The 19,989-nt window shown below is 46.9% G+C and overlaps 1 protein-coding gene across 1 annotated transcript in view; it reads right to left on the reverse strand.

The window, feature by feature from the left end:
* The window catches only part of Ints3 (integrator complex subunit 3), a 44,557-nt gene extending 26,065 nt beyond the window's left edge, over window positions 1-18,492 (reverse strand). Inside the window, exons 1-3 of the mRNA XM_036190105.1 lie at window positions 17,812-18,492; window positions 7,830-7,913; window positions 5,185-5,268 (exon numbers count right to left, since the gene is read on the reverse strand). Of these exons, the coding sequence (XP_036045998.1) occupies window positions 5,185-5,268; window positions 7,830-7,913; window positions 17,812-17,958 (315 nt within the window). The 5' untranslated portion in view covers window positions 17,959-18,492. The remainder of the gene's footprint in view (window positions 1-5,184; window positions 5,269-7,829; window positions 7,914-17,811) is intronic.
* Window positions 18,493-19,989: the final 1,497 nt, after the last annotated feature.

Genomic DNA, 19,989 nt, shown 5'->3' on the forward strand with positions numbered 1-19,989 from the left:
GAGTTCTAGGACAGTCAGGGCTACACAGAGAAACCCTGTCTCAAAAAACCAAAAAAACAAAACCAAAAGCAAAAGCAGATTCCATGCCTTTTTTATGGGGGCTTTTTGTTTCTTTTCATTTGGACACTTTTTATCTTAGTGATTTTGTTTGTTTGTTTGTTTTGATTTTCATTGTGTGTATGGGTTTTTATTTGTACGTTTGCAGTGGGTTTCTGATATAGGATCTCTCTCCATAGTCCAGGCTGTCCTGTAACTCAGAGATCCACCTGCCTTTGCCTCCCAAGTGTTGTGATTAGTCATGTGACACCGTGCCCAGCCATCATTTTTGTAGTTTTGTTTTTGTTTTAGAGAGAGAGAGCTCATGCAAGAGTGCTGGATGGCCGTGTCACATGACTTTAATCCCAGGACTGTTACACAGAGAAACCCTGCCTCAAAACAAAAACAAACAAAACTGAGAGAGAGAGAACACACAAAGTTAGGTGGGGAGGAAGACGGGGAGGGAGGAGTGGAGGAGGGTGAAAATCAAAAGACATTTTTGAAGAAAAATTAGCAACAATAATAATAGCTAACACTCCCTGACCTCAGCACAGACTTTGTCTATGTTACTGCACTTGGTAAATCTAAAACCCCTTTGAAACAGATGTTAGTTGTTATCTTTGTACAGGTGAGGAGGTAGCCTCAGGAAGAGGGAGGGGAGCGAGGGGGGAGGAGAGGACAGGGGGGAGGAGAGGAGAGGTAACAAGAGTTTGGGGGGAAAACCGGCCATTAAACCCAGGCAGTGATCACATCTATAACCCCAGCTACAGCATGAGATCTCATCACAAAACAAACAGACAAATAAATCCTGGCAATCTAATTTCAAATACCATGCTTAACCACCTCAGAAACAAATATGAAAACTAACTAAAGGAGACAAGACTGCCAGAGATGGAGGGAAGAATTATGACAACTCTGAAGTTACTCCATTTGTAAACTCACTCACGCTAAGCATTCTAAAGCGTGGTCCTCACTACCAACAGCTCTTTGGCTTAGTGGGGCGTGGGACTCTAACAAGATTTGTTCTCATCATTCTCCCTGCCTCTTCTGTCCTCAAGTCTAACTGATCTGACGAAAAAAAAATCAACAGAGATTCTTCATGTGCCACAAATTTCTCATACCCAAAGGAGAATTTATCCTGACTCTATCTAGGAGGTAGACTGTTGAGAGATTAAAAAAAAAAAAAAAAAAAACCACAAGAGAGTGAGCACAAGACAGGCAACTCAGTTCTGCTGACACACTGGTTATCAAATTGGGAGAGCACATTCTGGAGACTCCTCACAGGTAAGTCACAGAATGTCCTAGAGGAAACGGGAGGGAGAGGGAGAAAGAAAAACCTGTACTGAGCTAACCACATCAGAGCCTCGTCTGCTCAAACGAAAGAAGAAATACCAGAAATGTAGCCCAGACTCAGGACAGGGACGGAGGGCCAGTTTTTCAGGAGGTATGAGACCAGATGAAGAGCCGTGGATACTGTCTGCCTAATTCCACCTTCCACCAGGGATCTTTATCAGTTGTAACCGCTGATAACATGACAGCTGGGTACCCACAGTACCATGTGCCCTACGCTGCCAGCTGTCGAAACCTCTGTGCCAGCTTGCTGACTGCTTTGGAAGAGAAGCAGATGGGAAGAAAAACAAAAACAGAACAGACAAAAGCAGCGATCTCAGACAAAAGAAAAAGGACTGGGTGGTAGAGAGGCAGCGTCAGCCTGGCCCTGCTGAGGACAGTGACCCAGCAGCACAGGGTCACAGCTCCAGCCTTCTTCCAGGCCACCAGCAGCGAGAGCCTAGACCAAAGGCCTAGGAATGAGTCTAGGAACATCTGAGGGAGAGAGACTTGGGCACGGATGCCGGGGTTTTTCCAGTTAACGTTTTTTCATTGATGCTAGAACATGCAGAGTTGAGATCCCAGCGTAGCCTCCGTTCATCACAGCAGCCCTTGCTCCAGACACTTAGCTCAGACTCCCAAATAAATAAATTCAAAAGCTATAAAGCATCCATGTAAGAATTGCCAGAGGAAGGCGTAACTGTGATGAAGTTCACCCATGCCTACTGTACTCTCCATCAACACCTTATCTGCATTCTCTTTTTAAAATTACTATCCGTGCTGTGCATGCACCGTGCTTGCTGTGCATGCACCGTGCTTGCTGTGCATGCACCTGCTACAGGCACATGAGGAGTCCGGAAGACAACTCTCAGAAGTCCTTCTCCCTTTGATTCTGGTCAGCAGGTTTGCAAACAAACAAGTTTAGCTGCTGAGCCATCTTTCAGGTCACTTACCTGCAACATCTCTAGCTCACCTGTATAACCCACCTATCCCATCCTCTGACAAGTTCCTAAGAGCTGATCCTAACTCCTGAGCTTGCTTACCACCATCCAGGCCTCAGAAGCTCCCCAACTCACTCTTCCCACCCAAGGTTCTTGATAGTTTCCACAACTACCTTTATCATCCATGTTTCATAGCTCTATGCCTACAAGACCCAGGTAGGTCTTTAAATCTACCCTGGATTTCTGTGCAAAGGCAGAAGTAACCCAAATAAACCCCTAGAAAACAGTCTTCTTGCTAAAGTAAACTCTAAGACAACACATTAAGGCCAGTCCTTATCGGTGACTCCTGCCAGGAACTTCTGCCCAAAGCAGAGAAGGGTAAAGAACTGGGCAGTGTCCAAATGACTCACTACTGATAGGTCCTCCCTCGTCTAAGACTGTAATGTGCTTGCCTAAAGAGGTCTGACCTAGGAGCCCGCAGGTAGAGGATTTACTTAGAAACCTTTAGCACATGGACACGAACCTGGTGCAGCTGTCACCAGTTATGAAACCCAGGGAGAGGGTTCAACTCTCTTGGGAGCACGGGCCTGCCACACTGCAAACAAGTAGAACACTCCAGCCCTCAGTAGACTTGGTGGCCAAACTCATGGCACAACATACATTGACCCTGTAGAACCTGTGGCCTCTCACCGCCAAGCCAGTCAAGAGAAGAAAGACAGCGGTCACTCCCTCCCGGAACTCACTGATTTACGCTGGCAGACTCAGACCTCACCTTTTCCAGAAGGCAAGGCTAATTTGCACTGAGATGACTTCACTTTATTGTTTTGTTTGTCTATTTCTTATAGGTAAGGTCTTACTTTGTAATGCAGGCTGGCCTGGAGCTTATTTTGTTATTTGTATGCATGTTTGCCTGTACAAGTTTAGTTTATGTACACCATGTCTGTGCCGTGCCTTGAGCTAAATCTCCAACCCCCTGGTTTAGTTTTTGGTGCCTGTCCTGGATCTTGCTAGATCTCTGTAGACTAGGCTGGCCTCAAACTCACAGAGATTCGCCTGGCTCTGCCTCCTGAGTGCTGGGACTAACAGCTGCATGGCCCAGCCATCTTTTATTTTTAAAATCTACTTATTTAACTTACTGGCTTGGTAGTTGATATGTAGCTGTACCTGGCCTGGAACCAAGGCAATCCTTCTATCTTAACTTCCCAACTACTGATCTTACAGGCATGTATCACCATGCCCAGTTTAGTTGGGGTAGAGGAAACTGGGGCTCAAACCCAGGGCCCACACTGCTCCACAGCACTAACACTGAGCTACACCCAATCAGATCTTTAAAGATTTTATGTAGTGTGTGCGTGTTCGTGAGAGAGAGAGAGAGAGTGTGTGTGTGCGCGTGCGTGCGTTGTGTGTGAATGAACTGGACACCTTATATCTTTTGGGAGTCTGTCCTGTCCCTCTACTATAGGTTATGAGGATCAAACTCAAACTCAGGTCATCAGGCTTATGTGGCAAGTACATCTACCAGCTGAGCCAACTCACTGGCCCTTAAATCAGATTTTAATTATAATACCTATAAAAATACATACAAGAGGAAATAAAATCACAGCCCTCACTTATCCATCTTCATCTTTGCCAACAACGTCTTTAAAGGCAGTGAGTTCCTATTACTGCTCAGCACCACCAACCAATGCCATCCATCTATCTCTCACAATCCAGTGATCATTCACTGTGAGATGAAAACCAGCACTTGAGAGGCTGAGGGGAGCAGCTCTAGGTTAGCCTGGAACATGTCTCAAAAGGAGAGAGAAAAGAAAGGGGGAAAGCACAGATGGAACTCTACCTAACCAAGTTCAGAATGACTGGTCTTTCTCACCACGTGAAGAACTACCGTCCGACCACGTCATCTTCACAGGCACCAGCTGGCATCAGAGAGGCGCCAACACAGCAGGTCCCACATCCACAAACACTTCACTGATACAAGCGCCTCTGCCAGGGTACCAGGAGCACCCTGTCTGTACCCCTTTGGATGAGATTCCTTTGGTTATCCCTGAACAAATGGCAACATAGCTAGGTTCCCGGGCAGGGCAGATGGAGAAAGCTACAAGAGCCGCACAGGGTTCGGACACAAGACGTGAAACAGATAACTGACAGAGCAGAGCACAATGGCAGGCAAAGAGGGCATCTAATTCCTTCCACACCAGCTGTGCTCAGGAAAGGCCAAGAACCAAGTCCCCCCCCCCACTTCACCTCCGTCACAGGCCAGATTCCAACCTCAACTGTTATGCCCAGACTCAAAGACTCAAAAGACAAAGTTGCTGGAAAGGAGCTATCTGGAGGAACAGAGAACTTAATTTATCAAAAGAACAGAATCCCAAGAAGACTATGCCGCTGGTCCTGAGCCTTGTCGGAGCCTCTTGTGTCTATGAAAAGGCCAGGCTGGTTTCCGGCAATACTCATTAGAAGTCAGGCTCCACTGTGCTCTGGTGTTTTCTTAATCATTTCACTAAAGTCATTTAATCTAAAGGTTACATGCTACAATCTGAAGGCTGTCTTCTGCCTGTTCTTCTGGGTAAGAGCTCTCACGGGCTTGGTTGTCTCTTCCATTCCCCAAATTAAATGCTGACCTTTGAGCTTCGTGTCTTACACCTGAAACTTAACATTGATGTTATTCTTATTCTCCTAACTGCTTTTTCTTGCCTTTCAGCTTTAGAACCTAGGGTTAGGAAGGACTCCAGACAGAGACTAATGAATTCACTGAGAATAAGAAGGGACTTGAGATCACATCTGGAGAACAAGGTGATTCAGCTCTTGTCAACGCGACTTCAGTTAAAGGGTAAAGGTCCCAGAGATTTATAAGGATCCAGGGAAGAAATCGCCTTACCTTCTGGGCTTGGGCAGGTTCAGTGAGGACAAGAGTAAACAGGCCCAGGCAGATCTCTTCATGCTGGGGGGGTCCTTTGCATACCTGGAAAGTAAGAGAGAAAAAAACGTAGTTGTCACTCACACGTAGGAAGTGCAAGCACAATTTCTCCTAGAATTCTTGGGACTCAAGTAACATGTAATAGGGAAAATCAACTCTCAAATATGATGATTTCCTTCTCTTAAAAGGAATGAGGCAAGCCAGGCGGTGGTGGTGCACACCTGTAGTCCCAGCACTCAGGAGGCAGAGCCAGGTGGATCTCTGTGAGTTCGAGGCCATCCTGGTCTACCAAGTGAGTTCCAGGAAAGACGCAAAGCTACACAGAGAAACCCTGTCTCGAAAAACAAAAAAAACCAAAAAAACAAAAAAAAAAAAAAAAAAAGAAAAACCAAAAAAAAAGGAATGAGGCACCTATTTCAGGAGGTAAAGAAAGGGGAAAAATTAACTGCTTTTTCTGACCACCTGAAGCTCGTGGCAGAAAATGCAAGAGTGCTTAAAGCGGGTAAAGCAAAGGAGCTGCAGTGGAGACATGTCTACTTGAGTCACGACCAAGGGCAACCACAGAACCTGGGGACTTCAGCACAGTGATGACGATACCTGATCATTTACAAGTAATACCTAAGCTCTTGCTCCATAAGGTTCTAATTTCTATTCTTTACTACACTATTTTTTCAGGAACATACAAAGTAATAGGATTCACTCAGTACTTTCACAAGTATTTCATTATTTGAATTTTTTAGTATTATCTAATATGTATTTGGTATTGTATGTGTGGATAATATATGTGTGTGTTGTATGCATATGTTCAAGGAGGCCCAAGGTAGGCGGGTGTCTTCCTCAATCTCCACCTTTAGCTTCTGAAATAGGGCTTCTCACTAAATCTGAAGCTCATAGATTTGGCTGAGCTGGTCAGCCAACGAGCTTCAGGAACCCAACTGTCCCCGCCACACCCCATTCCCAGGCTAGGGTCACATGCATGCGCTGCCACTCTTTTTAGCCATTACCCAGGACCCACGCTCAGATCGCCATGCTTGCTCAGCAGGCACTTTACTGACTGAGCCATCAACCTCAGCACGTTACCTACATTCTTTTTCATTCATTAATTAATTTCTGTGTTGGGTATGTGCATGCACAACATCATGGCATGACTAGGGAGGTCACAGGACAACCTGTACGAGTTGGTTGCCCCTTCTTCCATGCGGGTCTCAGGGACTGAACTCAAGACAGTCAAGCTTGGAGGCAGGCACCCTTACCCACTGTGCCATCTTGTCACTTGCTATCATATAAATTTGTTACATGTGCTATCTAAAATTATTTTAACTGCACCGATTAACAGGTAAAAGATAAAATGTATGTAAGAATGATTTACAAAGAAACTATAAATCAAGCATTTTTTCTTTAAAAACTTTAGTATGAGCCAGGCGGCGGTGGCGCATGCCTTTAATCCCAACACTTGGGAGGCAGAGGCATGTGGATCTCTGTGAGTTCAAGGCCAGCCTGGTCTACAGAGCTAGTCTAGAACAGGCTCCAAAGCTACACAGAGAAACCCTGTCTTGGAAAACAACAACAACAAACTTCAGTCTGTGTGCTGAGTGCGTGCATATACATGATGTGTGCATATACATGATGTGTGCATATACATGATGCGTGCATATACATGATGCTGCTCGTGGAAGTCAGAGGATAAGTTGCTGGAGTAACTTTTCACCTCCCACTGCATGGGTCCAGGGAACAACCACGCTGTCATACTCCACAGCAGGAATCACTATCTGTTGAGCTATATTGTTGGTCTCATGAGTTTCTATTTTTGCCAGGTATGATGGCACATGCCTTTTTTTCTTTCTTTTTTTTTTCTTTTTTGGTTTTTGGAGACAAGGTCTCTCTGTAGTCCTGGCTGTCCTGGACTCACTCTGTAGACCAGGCTGGCCTCGAACTCACAGAGATCTTCCAGCCTCTGCCTCCTAAGTGCTGGTGGGATTAAAGGAGTGCACCACCACCACCTGGCTTTTTTGGTGGGGTCTGGCACATGCCTTTAATTCCATCATTTGAGATCAGATCTCTGTACGTTCGGCCAGCACAATCTACACATCAAGTTCCAGGTCAGCTCGGGCTGAGACCAAGTCTAAATAAATAAAAGTTTTTCTTATAAATTGGCAAAGAAAATCAGGGGACAATTCTTAGGAGTCAGTTCTCTCTTGCTGTCCTATGGACTCCAGGAATGAGAACTCAAGGCTGTAGGGGCTGTGTGCAAAGCCTTTGCCCTGCTGAGCCACCTGGCCGGCCAATAACTGAGCTTTTAAGTCAGGCAAGATGCACAAGCTTGTGATCACAGCACTTGTGAGGCTGAGGCAGAAAGACCTTGGGTGTGATGCTAGCCTGGATTCTATACTAATTTCAAGGGCCGGTATGTATCATATGCTAAGATGTGGTCTCAGAATAAGGGCTCTAAGAAATAGACTCAACTAGTGAGAGAGCAAAACCTCATTTAAGGAGCCAAGTGAACTCAGTCCCTTAAGTCCTGGACACCACCACCATCCTTCCACCTTCCTGCCTGCATCCCAGAGCTTTCCCAAGCAGAACGGATGTAAGGAGGACACGGTACTTACATACGCGTTGAGGGCATCGTTGGCTTCTCGCTCAGAGACACCAGTCGTCATGGATGTCACAATACTCATGCATCTTTCCAACCTCTGGGGGAGGGATGGGAACAAACGGGGAGTACGTCAAAATACCGTCCATCGAGTGCTTTTGGCCAAAACATTTTTTTTTTTTTTTTTTTGTTTTTTGAGACAGGGTTTCTCTGTGTAGTTTTGGTGCCTGTCCTGTATCTCGCTCTGTTTGAGACCAGGCTGGTCTCAAACTCACAGAGATCTACCTGCCTCTGCCTCCCGAGTGCTGGGATTAAAGGCATATGTATGCCACTACAGTTTGCCCCAAAACATTTTAAAACTTCAAGCTTGGTCACCCTGCTACTATGCTTAAAAGAGAAAGGCAAAGGAGAAGCTCCGCAGGTAGAATGACCAGTGACAGATGTGGCAAGACCAGCGTGGTAACAGCTGACTTTGGACATCACCAAGTGTACCACAGCTAGTAGGGAATCCCTCGGGAAGGGCAAAGTCCTAAGACTCACAATGCTGACTAATGTCACAGGATAATAACGGACAGAGGAGAGCCTGCAGGACGTCACCAAAGCCACAGGAAGGCAAGCTCCTCTAAGATTAGGAAAGTCAGATGTAGTGGTGTGTGCTGTAGTCCCAGATAACTGGGAGAGTACCTGAGCTCAGGAGTTAAGAACAACGTAGGTAATACAGTAGGGTCAGAGTCTGTCCAAAAATAAGTGGACAAACATGAAGATGCATACCTGTAATTTGAGTATTCAAGAATCTGAGGCAGTGGGATTCTGAGTTCAAGATCAGCCTGGGCTGCATAGCAAAATTTTGTATAATTTTTCTTTAAATTTTAAATATAAAGTCACTAAAAAACTAAGAATCTTAACAGTCAAACATAAGGTATAGATCTTGTTTTCATTTCTGACGAGCAAACCAACTTTATAAAAGGAATTTAAGATACAAAGATTTGCGGGCTTTAATTCCAGCTCTTAGGAGGCAAAAGTAGGTAGATCTCTGTGAGCTCAAGGCCACCCTAGTCTACGTAATGACTTCCAGGACAGCCAAAGGCTACATAATGGGATACTGTCTCAAAACAAAAAGAAAAGAAAGTTAGATAAGAAGTACCAAGTAAATTAAGGAATTACTGTTATGCTTTTCATGTTAAAATTAAAAAGTGATGAGTTCAAGGCCAGCCTGGTCTACAGAGCTAGTTCCAAGACAAACAGGACTACACAGAGAAACCTTGTCTCAGAAAACTAAATTAATTAATTAATTAAGAAGTGTATCTATAAAAGGGGAGAGAGATGCTCAGCAGTTAAGAGCACTTGTTGCTCTTGCAGAGGACCCAGGTTGGACTTTCACCACATACATGGCGACTCTCAACTGTCTCTACCTCCAGTTCCAGAAAATTCAATACCCTCTTCTGACCTCCACCAGCATCAGACATACGTAAAGACAAAACACCCATATAGGAGAGATGGCTCAGTTAGGAGCACTGACTATTCTTCCAGAGGTCCTGGGTTCAATTCCCAGCACCCACATGATGGCTCACAACTGGCTGTAACTACAGTTCCAGGGTACCTGACACCTTCACACAGGCAAAAACATCAATGCACATAAAAATGAAAAAATAAAGAGAACACTGGCTGTTAGCCAGGCGGTGTTGGTATCTCAGGCCTTTAATCCCAGCACTCAGGAGACAGAGGCAGGCAGATCTCTGTGAGTTCGAGGCCAGTCTATCTACAGAGTGAGTTCTAGGACAGCCAGAGCTACACAGAGAATTGAAACCTGCCACTGCCTCTAGTTAAACAAGGATGGCCACTCTATTTTCAAGGGGTACCATACCTGGCATGTGCTTAGCATTTTAAGGAGTCACTGGAGGGTCCCCATCCTGAAGAAACATTTATTTACTACATACTGTTAAGATACCAACAAAGCATGCTATATGTCTAGCCAGACAGTCACTTTTTACCAACACCTGAACTATCCTGCAACTTCTAAAACTTCAGCATGAGGCTAACCCAAACTTTTAACTGGTTTAAGGAAAAACCAATTCCCAGTGATAATGACGCGGGCAAAATCAGAAAAATGGCAGACTTGTTTATTTCTACTCAATGTCACAAGCTAACAAAACACATCTTGCTGGAACTCCGGGGGTCAGAGGCTGGTGGGACCTCTGAGTTTGAGGCCAGCCTGGTCTACAGATCAAGTTCTGGGTAGCCAGGGCTACACAGAGAAACTCTGTCTCAAAAAAAAAAAAAAAAAAAAAAAAAAAACAAAGAAAACCATCTTGGTGAAGTATGGCTACAATCCTGTAGGACAGAGATAAAAGAATCAAAAATCCAACACCTAACCGAGTGGTGGTGGTGGTGGTGGTGATGGTGCATGCCTTTAATCCCAGCACTCGGGAGGCAGAGCCAGGTGGATCTCTGTGAGTTCGAGGCCAGCCTGGGCTACAGAGCAAGATCCAAGACAGGCACTAAAACTACACAGAGAAACCCTGTCTCAAAAAACCAAAAATAAAAAAATAAAAAATCCAACACCACCCCAAGCACCTTGGCAAGACCTAGTCTCAGTATGTAGAGGGGGCTGGCAATAAAGCTCAGTAGTGAGACTAACGTGTGCAGCAGATGTGATGGAACTGGGTATGGTGGTGATGCCTGTTATCCCAGCACTCAGGATGAAGGCAGGAGGATTCTGTAAATTCCAGGCCACCCAGACCACCAAAGTCAGACTGTGTAGGAAAACAAACACTCATAACAACAACAATGTAGAAACAAACAAAAAGACATATGGATACAGTGATGCACACTATAATCTCAGCATTTGGAATTGTACTTGAGGTAAGAGGATCAGGAATACAAGGTCATCTCTGGCTACAAAGGCAGCTCAAGATAGGCTTGAGTTATGTGCAGTCTCACAACACCAAATGGAACCAAAACTTAAAACAAAATAAAACTCTAACAGCTGGGCAGTGGTAGCATACGCCTTTAATCCCAGCACTCAGGAGCAGAGGCAGGTGGATCTCTGTAAATTCAAGGCCAGCCTGGTCTACAGAGCAAGTTCCAGGGCAGCCAGAGCTTCTACTCAGAGAAACCCTGTTTCAAAAAACCAAAACCAACCAACCAACCAACCAACCAACCAACCAACAACAGCCCTAACAGATCTGAGACTTTGGGCTCTGGTACTGCGAAGAAAAGACACCACGATAATGATGCTGTCGATCCTGCTGGCAACGTTCTGAGGCAGTGACAAGCAAGTACAGTGAGGAAGGTGTGAGGAGAAGAGACAAACACGCTTCTCCTTTGACCATCAATCATCCAGGTCATCTATGTCCATCCTGAGAAGAGCCAACGAGATGTGACTGAAGAGCTGGCTCGGCAGGTTAGCAAACTGGCTGCTCTTGCTGAGGATGCAGGTGCCTTTCCCAGCATCCACACAGTGCAGACAGCCACAAAGGCAGAACACTCATACACATAAAGTAAAAACAAATCTTAAGTTCCAGGATAGCCTGGACTACAAAGTGAGACCCTGCCTCAAAAACAAAACAATATAATAATAGTAAGAATAATAGGGCTGGAGAGATGGCTCAGCAGTTAAGAGCATTGGCTAGGCTTCCAGAGGTCCTGAGTTCAATTCCCAGCAACCACATGGTGGCTCACAACCACCTGTGATGAGATCTGGCGCCCTCTTCTGGCCTGCAGTGATACATGCAGACTTCTAGAACACTATATGCATGATAAATAAGTAAGTCTTTAAAAAAAAAAAAAAACAATCTCTCTTTGTTGTTGTTGCTTTTGTTTTGTCACAGAGGGTTTCTCTGTGTGGTCCTGGCTGTTCGGAACTCACTATGTAGACAAGGCTGGCCTTGAACTCAGAGACTCAGAGATCCACTTGTCTCTGCCTCCTGAGTGCTGGGATTAACAGCATTTATCATCATGCCCAGCAATAATAAAAAATCTTTTAAAAAAAAAGTTTAAGGTAGCAGAGGGTAGATTTGTTTTAAAAGGAGGTTCTGATAGGTCCAAAATCTTAACCTAAAAGCACCCTAAAGCTGCTTGGGGGTGACATTTACAACTTTACCTCCAACAACAGGTCTAGCTTCAAATTAGGGCAGATGAGCCTGTTCGGCCTTAATAAACAGCAAGTGCATACTTGTGAACAGGAGCTGTGCGATCACATGAAAGCTGGGCTGTAACCCTCACCACCCGTGAGCTCTGGGAGCCATTATCACCTATTTTAGCTCCTGTATAAAAAAAAAGTGTGGTAAGAAAAACCCGAGACTGGGTTTCTTTCTCTCTTTTAAAACCTTGCCCCTTTCTACTAAAGGACTGGAGGGCAACCTATCCCAATGGTCAGGTCTTGCTGGCACCCTCTATCCAGCCTAGGTTAACTGGCAGCTTCAGAGTGAAGGGAAAAGGCGAGGAAGCGGCATCCTAAAATTCTACACACTGCGCACATCAAAGAAAGCCTGTTCGTGAATGGCCAGAGGGAAGCCAAGCAGCAGCACAGACAACAGAAGCCACCTGGAAGCAAGCTTGGTTGGAACTGGTCCTGGCTGGCCAGGCCCAGGCTCATCCCGGCTGAGTTTTTTAGCCTCTGCAAACCATGGTTTTAGCTGGAAAAAAAACCAACTAACCAAACAACCAAACAAAAAGAGATAACCCCTGTATCGAAGACTTGCACTATGCAGTCTCAGCTGATTAGAATCTATCCAATTCGTGAAAGTGCAGCAACTGCACAAATGTAACCCTTGAAGACCTGGCGCTCCAGTCTCCTGCCACTTCTTTGTTTTTGTAAACTGAATGAATTACATTCATTTGTGTGTGTGTGTGTGTGTACACGCCAAAGGACAACTCATGGGTGTCAGGAATTTCCACCATCAGGTGCTCATGCTTGGCAGCAGGTAACTACACTCCATCTCCATCCATCTTGCTAGCCCTCCTGCCCACGGCATGTCCTTAAAAGTTCCTGAAAAGGTAATCCCCTGCCACAGGCTGTGGCTAAGTTCCCAACTAGTTAAAGGCTTCTTCTCTTATTTTTGCCTTAGAGAACAGAGGAAATGCTGGGGGGGGGGGTGGGATGGGCAGTGGCGCACGCCTTTATCCCAGCACTCGGGAGGCAGAGGCAGGTGGATCTCAAGAGTTTGAGGCCAGCCTGGGCTACAGAGTTAATTTCAGGACAACCAGGGTTAAAAAGAGAAACCCTATCTTGAAAAAGCAGTGGGGGGGGGGGGGGGGCGAGCATAGGGAAGGGAAGGGAAGGGAAGGGAAGGGAGGAGGGAGGAGGCCTGACAAATGGACCTAGAACCAAAAGCCTGCAAATCCCGCTCCAAGGCAAATCCCGCTCCAAGGCCCTCTGTTCTGGCTAAGAGTCTTGGTGTGGTTTAACATTCATGAGACTCTGGGTTGAGCAAAGCTTCTCTAGGCTCCTCCCCAATGTTCTAAACTCTGATCAGAGGCCTGAGTCAATGTTATGGGACACTGCCCAGTCAAGAAGAGTAGCCTCTTGAAACAGGGAGGCCAAGGAGGGATGTAGAAAACAGAGTCCAGAATTTGACTGAGTGGACAAACTCAATGAGGAAGGAAACATGAGGCCATTCCTTTTCAGACAACAGACATACAGAAGAAGTGCCTTTTCCTAGAGAAAGGGTACTCATCTCAAACTGCTCCTGGTGGCGCCTATCTGTACCTCAGCACTTGGGAGGTGGAGGCAGAAAGATCAGGAGTTCAAAGACAGCCTGTCTAAAACAAAAAAATAAGGACAAATAAACAAACGAAAAGAAATAATCTCAAATCATTCAGAGTGACAAAAGGGCCACTCTCCTCAGCTGGAGGTGGTGGCACACGCCTTTAATCCCAGCACTCGGGAGGCAGAAGCAGGCGGAGCTCTGTGAGTTTGGGGCCAGCCTGGTCTACAGAGTGAGTTTCAGGACAGTCAGCTGCACAGAAAAAGCCTGTCTCAAGAAAACAAAATAAAAGAAGGACCACTCTCCTCAAAGGCCACAGGAGAGCAGATGCATGATTGGGTAACCGTACCCTTTCCCGTAGTCTCTAAAGGTCCTCAGAAAAGATGACATCACACACGCGGCTGCCAGCAACTGCTAGCAGGATGGCTCAGCTGAGAACAAACGCTGACAGCACCTCAGAGAGCTGAGTAAATATTTATCATCTCCAAGAGCTCTGGAGCTCACTTTTCCAGTACTAAAACTACCTGACAAGAGCAGTGGATGGCACGGGGAGGGGAGGGAAGCCTCCCAGCTTTTCAGTAGTACCTGAAGCGGAAGACAGGGTAGAGATGCAAACTAGAAGAACCCCTCTAGGCGCCCCATTTCCCTTTCCCGGGCCTGCTGAATATACACTCTGCTAAGTGTGGAGTGCACGGCTCCCTTATAGGAGGTGGGAAGCCTTGCAGGGTTCAGTCTACTGTCTTCAGAAAAGGAAAATGTGATCCAACCTGCACAATTCCTAAGAACCTACATCAATAAGAAGTGACTGACCATGCTGGAGTCCAAGCATAGCCAGCCCTTCCTGTTGGTGCCTACAGAAAGGACAGGCTCTGACATCCTCAGTCAAACTCTGAGAGACCTAGGACAAACGCCCTGCAGATTCCAAGGAATGACCTATAGTCTACAATCAAGAATATGTGAAATGATGATTTAAGGGGGGAAAAAAATTAAAATTGACTCAAAGGTCATCCTTTGTTGATTTCTCAGACGGGCTGAGTTGTCCCTTAGAGCAAATATGGTGAGGACATACCTCTATCTTGCCAAACTTAATTCTGAGACCTATCTTGAAGATATTCTGATTTCTCTGGGCCACAGCTCCTGCTTCTGGCCTGACTTCAAAGTGACTGGTCCTTCCCTGGCAAAGGAATAGCCAGGGCTGTGAAACCTCACGAGACTAGGAACTACGTGTTCTAAACTCCTCCAATCTCTGCCACTATTTTTATCTCATTCCCTCCCCAAACTAGGATGGGGATGGGCAAGAATATCAGTCTTCAAAGGGAGGAACGGGGCCAAAGAGAAGAAAGGATACAACAACCACTCCCCAGGGTAGAAGAGCCACAGCTCCGTCCAGGACGGTCTTGAGGAGTGTGGCCCGCTGGCTGCGGGCCTGTAAGGGCCTTTGTTACACATTCAACTGTGTCCACGCCTTTACTGCCCTCTCCCATTTCTTCAGGACTTCTTGTGGAGTGACACTTTGTCTTTAGATGATAAACTTCTGGGTGACACATCTTACATCCTTCTATTTTCCTATCAGACTCAACACACTTTCAGCCCAGGGAGTCAAAAAAGCTGACCCATTTTCCTGGGCCACTGGTAGGCCTCTGATGGAAAATTACCATGTCAGACTTAGCAGAGGTCAGTTGGTCAACAGCAGGTGTTGATAACTTCTGTGTGCAAAGATCTGTGGGGAGGCACAGAGGATGAAGAGGCCAGCAAGCCTGACCCTGGGACACGCTGGCCTAGCAGGGCTAACAGAGCCACACCCATGGGGGGGGGGGGGGGCTAGTGTGGCAAGACTAGCTGGAAATTAAGAAGCAAAGGGCAAAGTAAAATGTGGAAGGAGGAGCTTGAGACAACTGGAAGCATCCTCACCATGAAAGAGACCAGAAAAGAACAAACCAACCCTCCCCTTTCTCACTAGGAAGCTGAAAGTTCATTCTCAGAGTCTAAGAAGGCAAGAACATAAAGGCTTCCTCCTCTCTCATCTCCTTCAGCCATATAACTTACTGTCCAGAAAAGGATGCTGTACATGAGTCCAGGAGGAGTCTGGATGGGAAGCAACAGACTCTCACCCAACCTTGGATCCTTGCCTTGCATCTGCTCTGGTGGAGGGATCAACGGTGGTCAGTCACCTACTGACTTTCTACCTTCCCAAAGTGATGGTGTTAGAACGCCATGCTCAATACTTGACAATTAAAATGGTCATAGTTTCAGACCTAGCCGGGCAGTGGTGGCGCACGCCTTTAATCCCAGCACTGGGGAGGCAGACAGGCGGATCTCTGAGTTGGAGGCCAGCCTGGTCTACAGAGTGAGTTCCAGAACAGTCAGGGTTACACAGAGAAACCTTGTCTCCAAAAACCAACACCTCCTCCCCCACCAAAAAAAAAGAAAAAAAGAAAGAAAGAAAAATAAGTTTAAGGCCAGCCAGGACGGCACTGACATTATCTCAAACACTAAAACAGGGCTGGGGAGAGTAAAGAGGCTTGCAATGCAAGTATGGCAAGCTGAGTTCAATCTGCAGAGCCTGCAAACAAGTGGAGGGAGAGAACCAACCCCACAAAGCTGTCCTCTGACCTCAACGCACACATTTCAGCAGGCACTCCCCCACACATATCACCTACACACACTTTTTACACTTGTTCTTAGCCAAAAGGCTGAGAAGTGATACACACACTTTTTACACTTGTTCTTAGCCAAAAGGCTAAGAAGTGATACACACACTTTTTAATTGAAACAGAAAAATACAAAATGAAAACCCCAAAATGTAGCAGAGGATGGTAATTAGTAGGGCATGGTGACACTGGCTGGCCTTGAGCCCACAATCATCTTGCCTTGTCCTCTTTGGAGTACTGGAATTACAAACCTGTGCCACCATATCTGGCTTAGAAGTAATATTTACATTCCTAATTATGCATAGAATTATACAGTGAAAACATAACTCACTTTCCAGGCAGACATCAGCTAGTGGATAAACCACAAAGTTGCTATAAGACCACTTTGATTAAAGTTCACCTCTTTTTTTGAGATAGGGTCTGTCTATGGTAGTTCTGGCTGTCCTAAAGCTCGCTCTGTAGACCAGGATGGCTTTGAACTCACAGAGATCCTCCTGTGTCTGCTGCCAGTGCCGGGCCACAAAGTTCCCTTTTGTATGTGTATGTCCTATCATCTTGTGACCTAACACATTTCTTTTTTTCTGTCTTTTGTTTCTGGAAGCAAGGTCTTCTTAATGACGCCCCAGCTAGCCTAGAACTCACCACACACACACACACACACACACACACACACACACACACACACACAATCTCCCTGACTCAACCCTCCAAGTGCTAGGATTACAGGCATGAACCACCACACCGGGCAATCTAACCTGCCTACTGTAGCATCTGATGCAGAAATCCATCAGTGTCAGGGAAACATCGCCCATGAAGAGGCAGGGACTGTTCATTTCCTCCCCCATCCCTGAATAAACACTGAATTGAATGCATTAGGCTTTACACACAGTTCAGCAATCAGGCCTCAGTTCTGCGGCACATCCTAAGTCAGTCTTCCTGTGTGTAAGCAGCAGAAGGGGTTACACTGGTCATCTCCTGCTAGTCGAGGACAGGGGGAGAACAAGCGTAAAGGGAGGTGGGTGGTGACTCCTCACTCATGTTCTTGCTCTCTCCTTTTTTGTGTGTACTCTCTGGTTCTGAAGAAAGCAGTCCCCTATATCCTGGCTCACTCCACCACTATATCTGATTGCACCAAACTAGGTACTACTTACTTCTAGGTCTTCACTCACTCTAAACGCCCGGTTAAAATCACTGAGAACTGTCTGTATCCACACACAGTCAATGGATATCATCTAAAAGGGGCCAAGTCTGTAGGAAGTTGCCATTCCTCAGACACCTGCCTGTAAACATATACATACTTTTCAACTTAACACACTCAAATAGGGTGGATATTATAGTTATTGGTGTGTATGTGGAAAGGAATGAAAATAACTTTGGTAAATATGGATGGTTACATCCCTTCTGTAACCAACGCCCCTCACACCCGTTTTTATAATAGCGGCGGCGGCGGCGGCGGTTACTAGGGCAACCTGTCCAGGAAATTGACCCACACTTCTTCCTCTAGGATCAGGAAGCCAGAGCAATGTTTCTGCCTTGGAAAAAACTTGAAGGCCTCTTCTCCCCACCCCCACCCCGTATCCGCTCCAGCATCCCTCCTCAACCCAAGTCCTTAACTCCCTTCCCCACCCCCCACACCTACCTCCTCTAACTCATCCTTGGCATCCAAACTGGTTGAAAGTAGCAGCCTCCCCCCTCCTGGGGCTCCTGCTCCCGCTCCTCCTCCTCCACCTCCCGCTGCTCCTGATGCAGCAGCTGCTACGGTCCCCTTTCCCTTCTGTAACTCCATGGCTGCAGCCAGGAGACCGGAAGAGGTCAAGGGAGTGGACGGGTGTTAAGTCCTAGAAATGGAGAAACTCTGGCTTGCCAAGGACGAGGAGCAAGAGGAACAAGTGGGAAGGGAGGCCAGAGGCCCGGCTTTCCGCACTCCTGCCTCCTCTCCTGCGGAGGGGACGGCGCGGGTTCTCTAGATGCTCCCTCGGGAGTGGCCGTGCTGGGTACGGTAGACTAAGGGTCTGTGCCCTGCAGCGAGGTGGGCAAGGCTGCCACCCTTGCAGAAGTGGAGGGGGAACCCTCTGGCTGCTTATCCTGGAAGGAGGGGAAACCCTAAGTTTCTGCCTCTCGGGGTGTGGGAAGGAGTCCTGGCCCTGAAGTGGGGACGGGAAACCTTCCCGGCGGGGTTGGGAAACGCGGTTCCTTGGGATCCGGCCCCTAGCGGGTGAGGATGCGGCAGGAGCGCTATGGGAGGACCAGCTTCTCCCCACACCACACAGAGGCGGCCATGGTGGAAGGGCGGGGGAGGCTGAGGGCGCCCGAGCGGGCAGAGTCGTCGCCGGCGCCGGAAGTGAGCAGTCGCGGTCCCGGGCGTCCGCCAATAGCGGCTTCCGCGGTGGCGCCAGGTCTCTAAGGAGTAAGCCGACGACGACGGACTGGCCTTTTCCCGGGCCGCCAATTGTAGGGAGAAGAATTGAGCCTGGTCTGATGGGCAACAAGTGTGCCCTATCGCATCCTTCCTCTGCATCAGGAGGCGGGACGGCAGGGACGGAGTAGGTGCGAGTGCTGGGCGATCCGGAAAAAGCCGAGCTGCGCCTGCGCGCAGCCACACGCACGCGCGGTGTTCCCTTCTCGCCCCGCTCCCTACAGGTGTTCAGAACATTGTCCTTGGCTGGTCTCGGAGACTGGAGACCTTCCCCTAAAAGGTTGTGCAGAGGAAGGAGCAGTGGAGTCCCCACCCTTAAGCAGTCCCAGAGCAGACGCCCTCAGGGGCCGAAGCTACTTCCTGGACTGCGAGTGCTACACGCGGCCAAGAGTGTGAGCAATTATCAGTAAGACTTTGAAAAGAACAACAAAAAAAGTGCGTTGATCCACTAGTGCAAACCAAAACATTAGAATCGTGCCAGCGCTAGCTTTAACACAATTTACTGATACCTCTTCGACCGTGGAGGCCTGACAAATGTCACGGGTCTTTTTATTTACACACACAATCCATTGAGGATATTATGATTTGTTATGATCATAGAAGAACTTGACTGTATGGGAGTCCATTTCTTCTTCGTTCTTTTACTGAGCGACTCAGTGGAACCTTTCATTTTTAGGAATATGAATTGATTGCTGCATACAGCTCCAAGCCGGGCGTGGCGGTATATGCCTGTAATCCCAACACTTGGGAGGCTGAGCCACCCAATTCATGCTCCCCTCCCTTCCCCCACCCTTAGGTATAGACCTATTCTTTCTTCTCCTGTTCTACTATCCTGGACTGGCTGACTTTTTTTTTTTTTTGAGCTGAGGATCGAACCCAGGGCTCTACCGCTGAGCTAAATCCCCAACCCCGTGGCTGACTTCCAAATACACTTCCGGCACTTACTTTTCAAAACTCCTGCATATGCTCTGAAGTCCTTCTAGATGCGTGGGACTGTTTTAGCCTCTGAAATACGAACAAGTCATTACAATAGAGTTATGTACCTAGAACACATGTATTAGACGAAAAGAAAAAAGTGTACAACGCTTTGTATTAAGCTCCTATTTGTTAAAAGTGTTCTGTGTTTGTTTGTTTTTCCAGTACTGAGGATTGATAACAGGAATTCAAACTAGGCAAATGCTTGCAGTGAGCTTCCCCCACCCTTTTTTAACTTAAAATTCATTTAGCTGCAGTGGTGGCCCATGCCTTTGATCCCAGCACTGGGGGGTGGAGGGGTGGGGCGGGGAGGCAAGAAGCAAGAGGATTTCTGTGAATTTGAGGTCAGCCTGGTCTACAGAGTGAGTTCCAAGACAACCAGGACTGTTTCACAGAGAAACCCTGTCTCAGAAAAAAAAAAAAAAA

This window comes from Onychomys torridus, chromosome 6 (assembly GCF_903995425.1).
Source record: "Onychomys torridus chromosome 6, mOncTor1.1, whole genome shotgun sequence".
Taxonomy (NCBI): domain Eukaryota; kingdom Metazoa; phylum Chordata; class Mammalia; order Rodentia; family Cricetidae; genus Onychomys; species Onychomys torridus.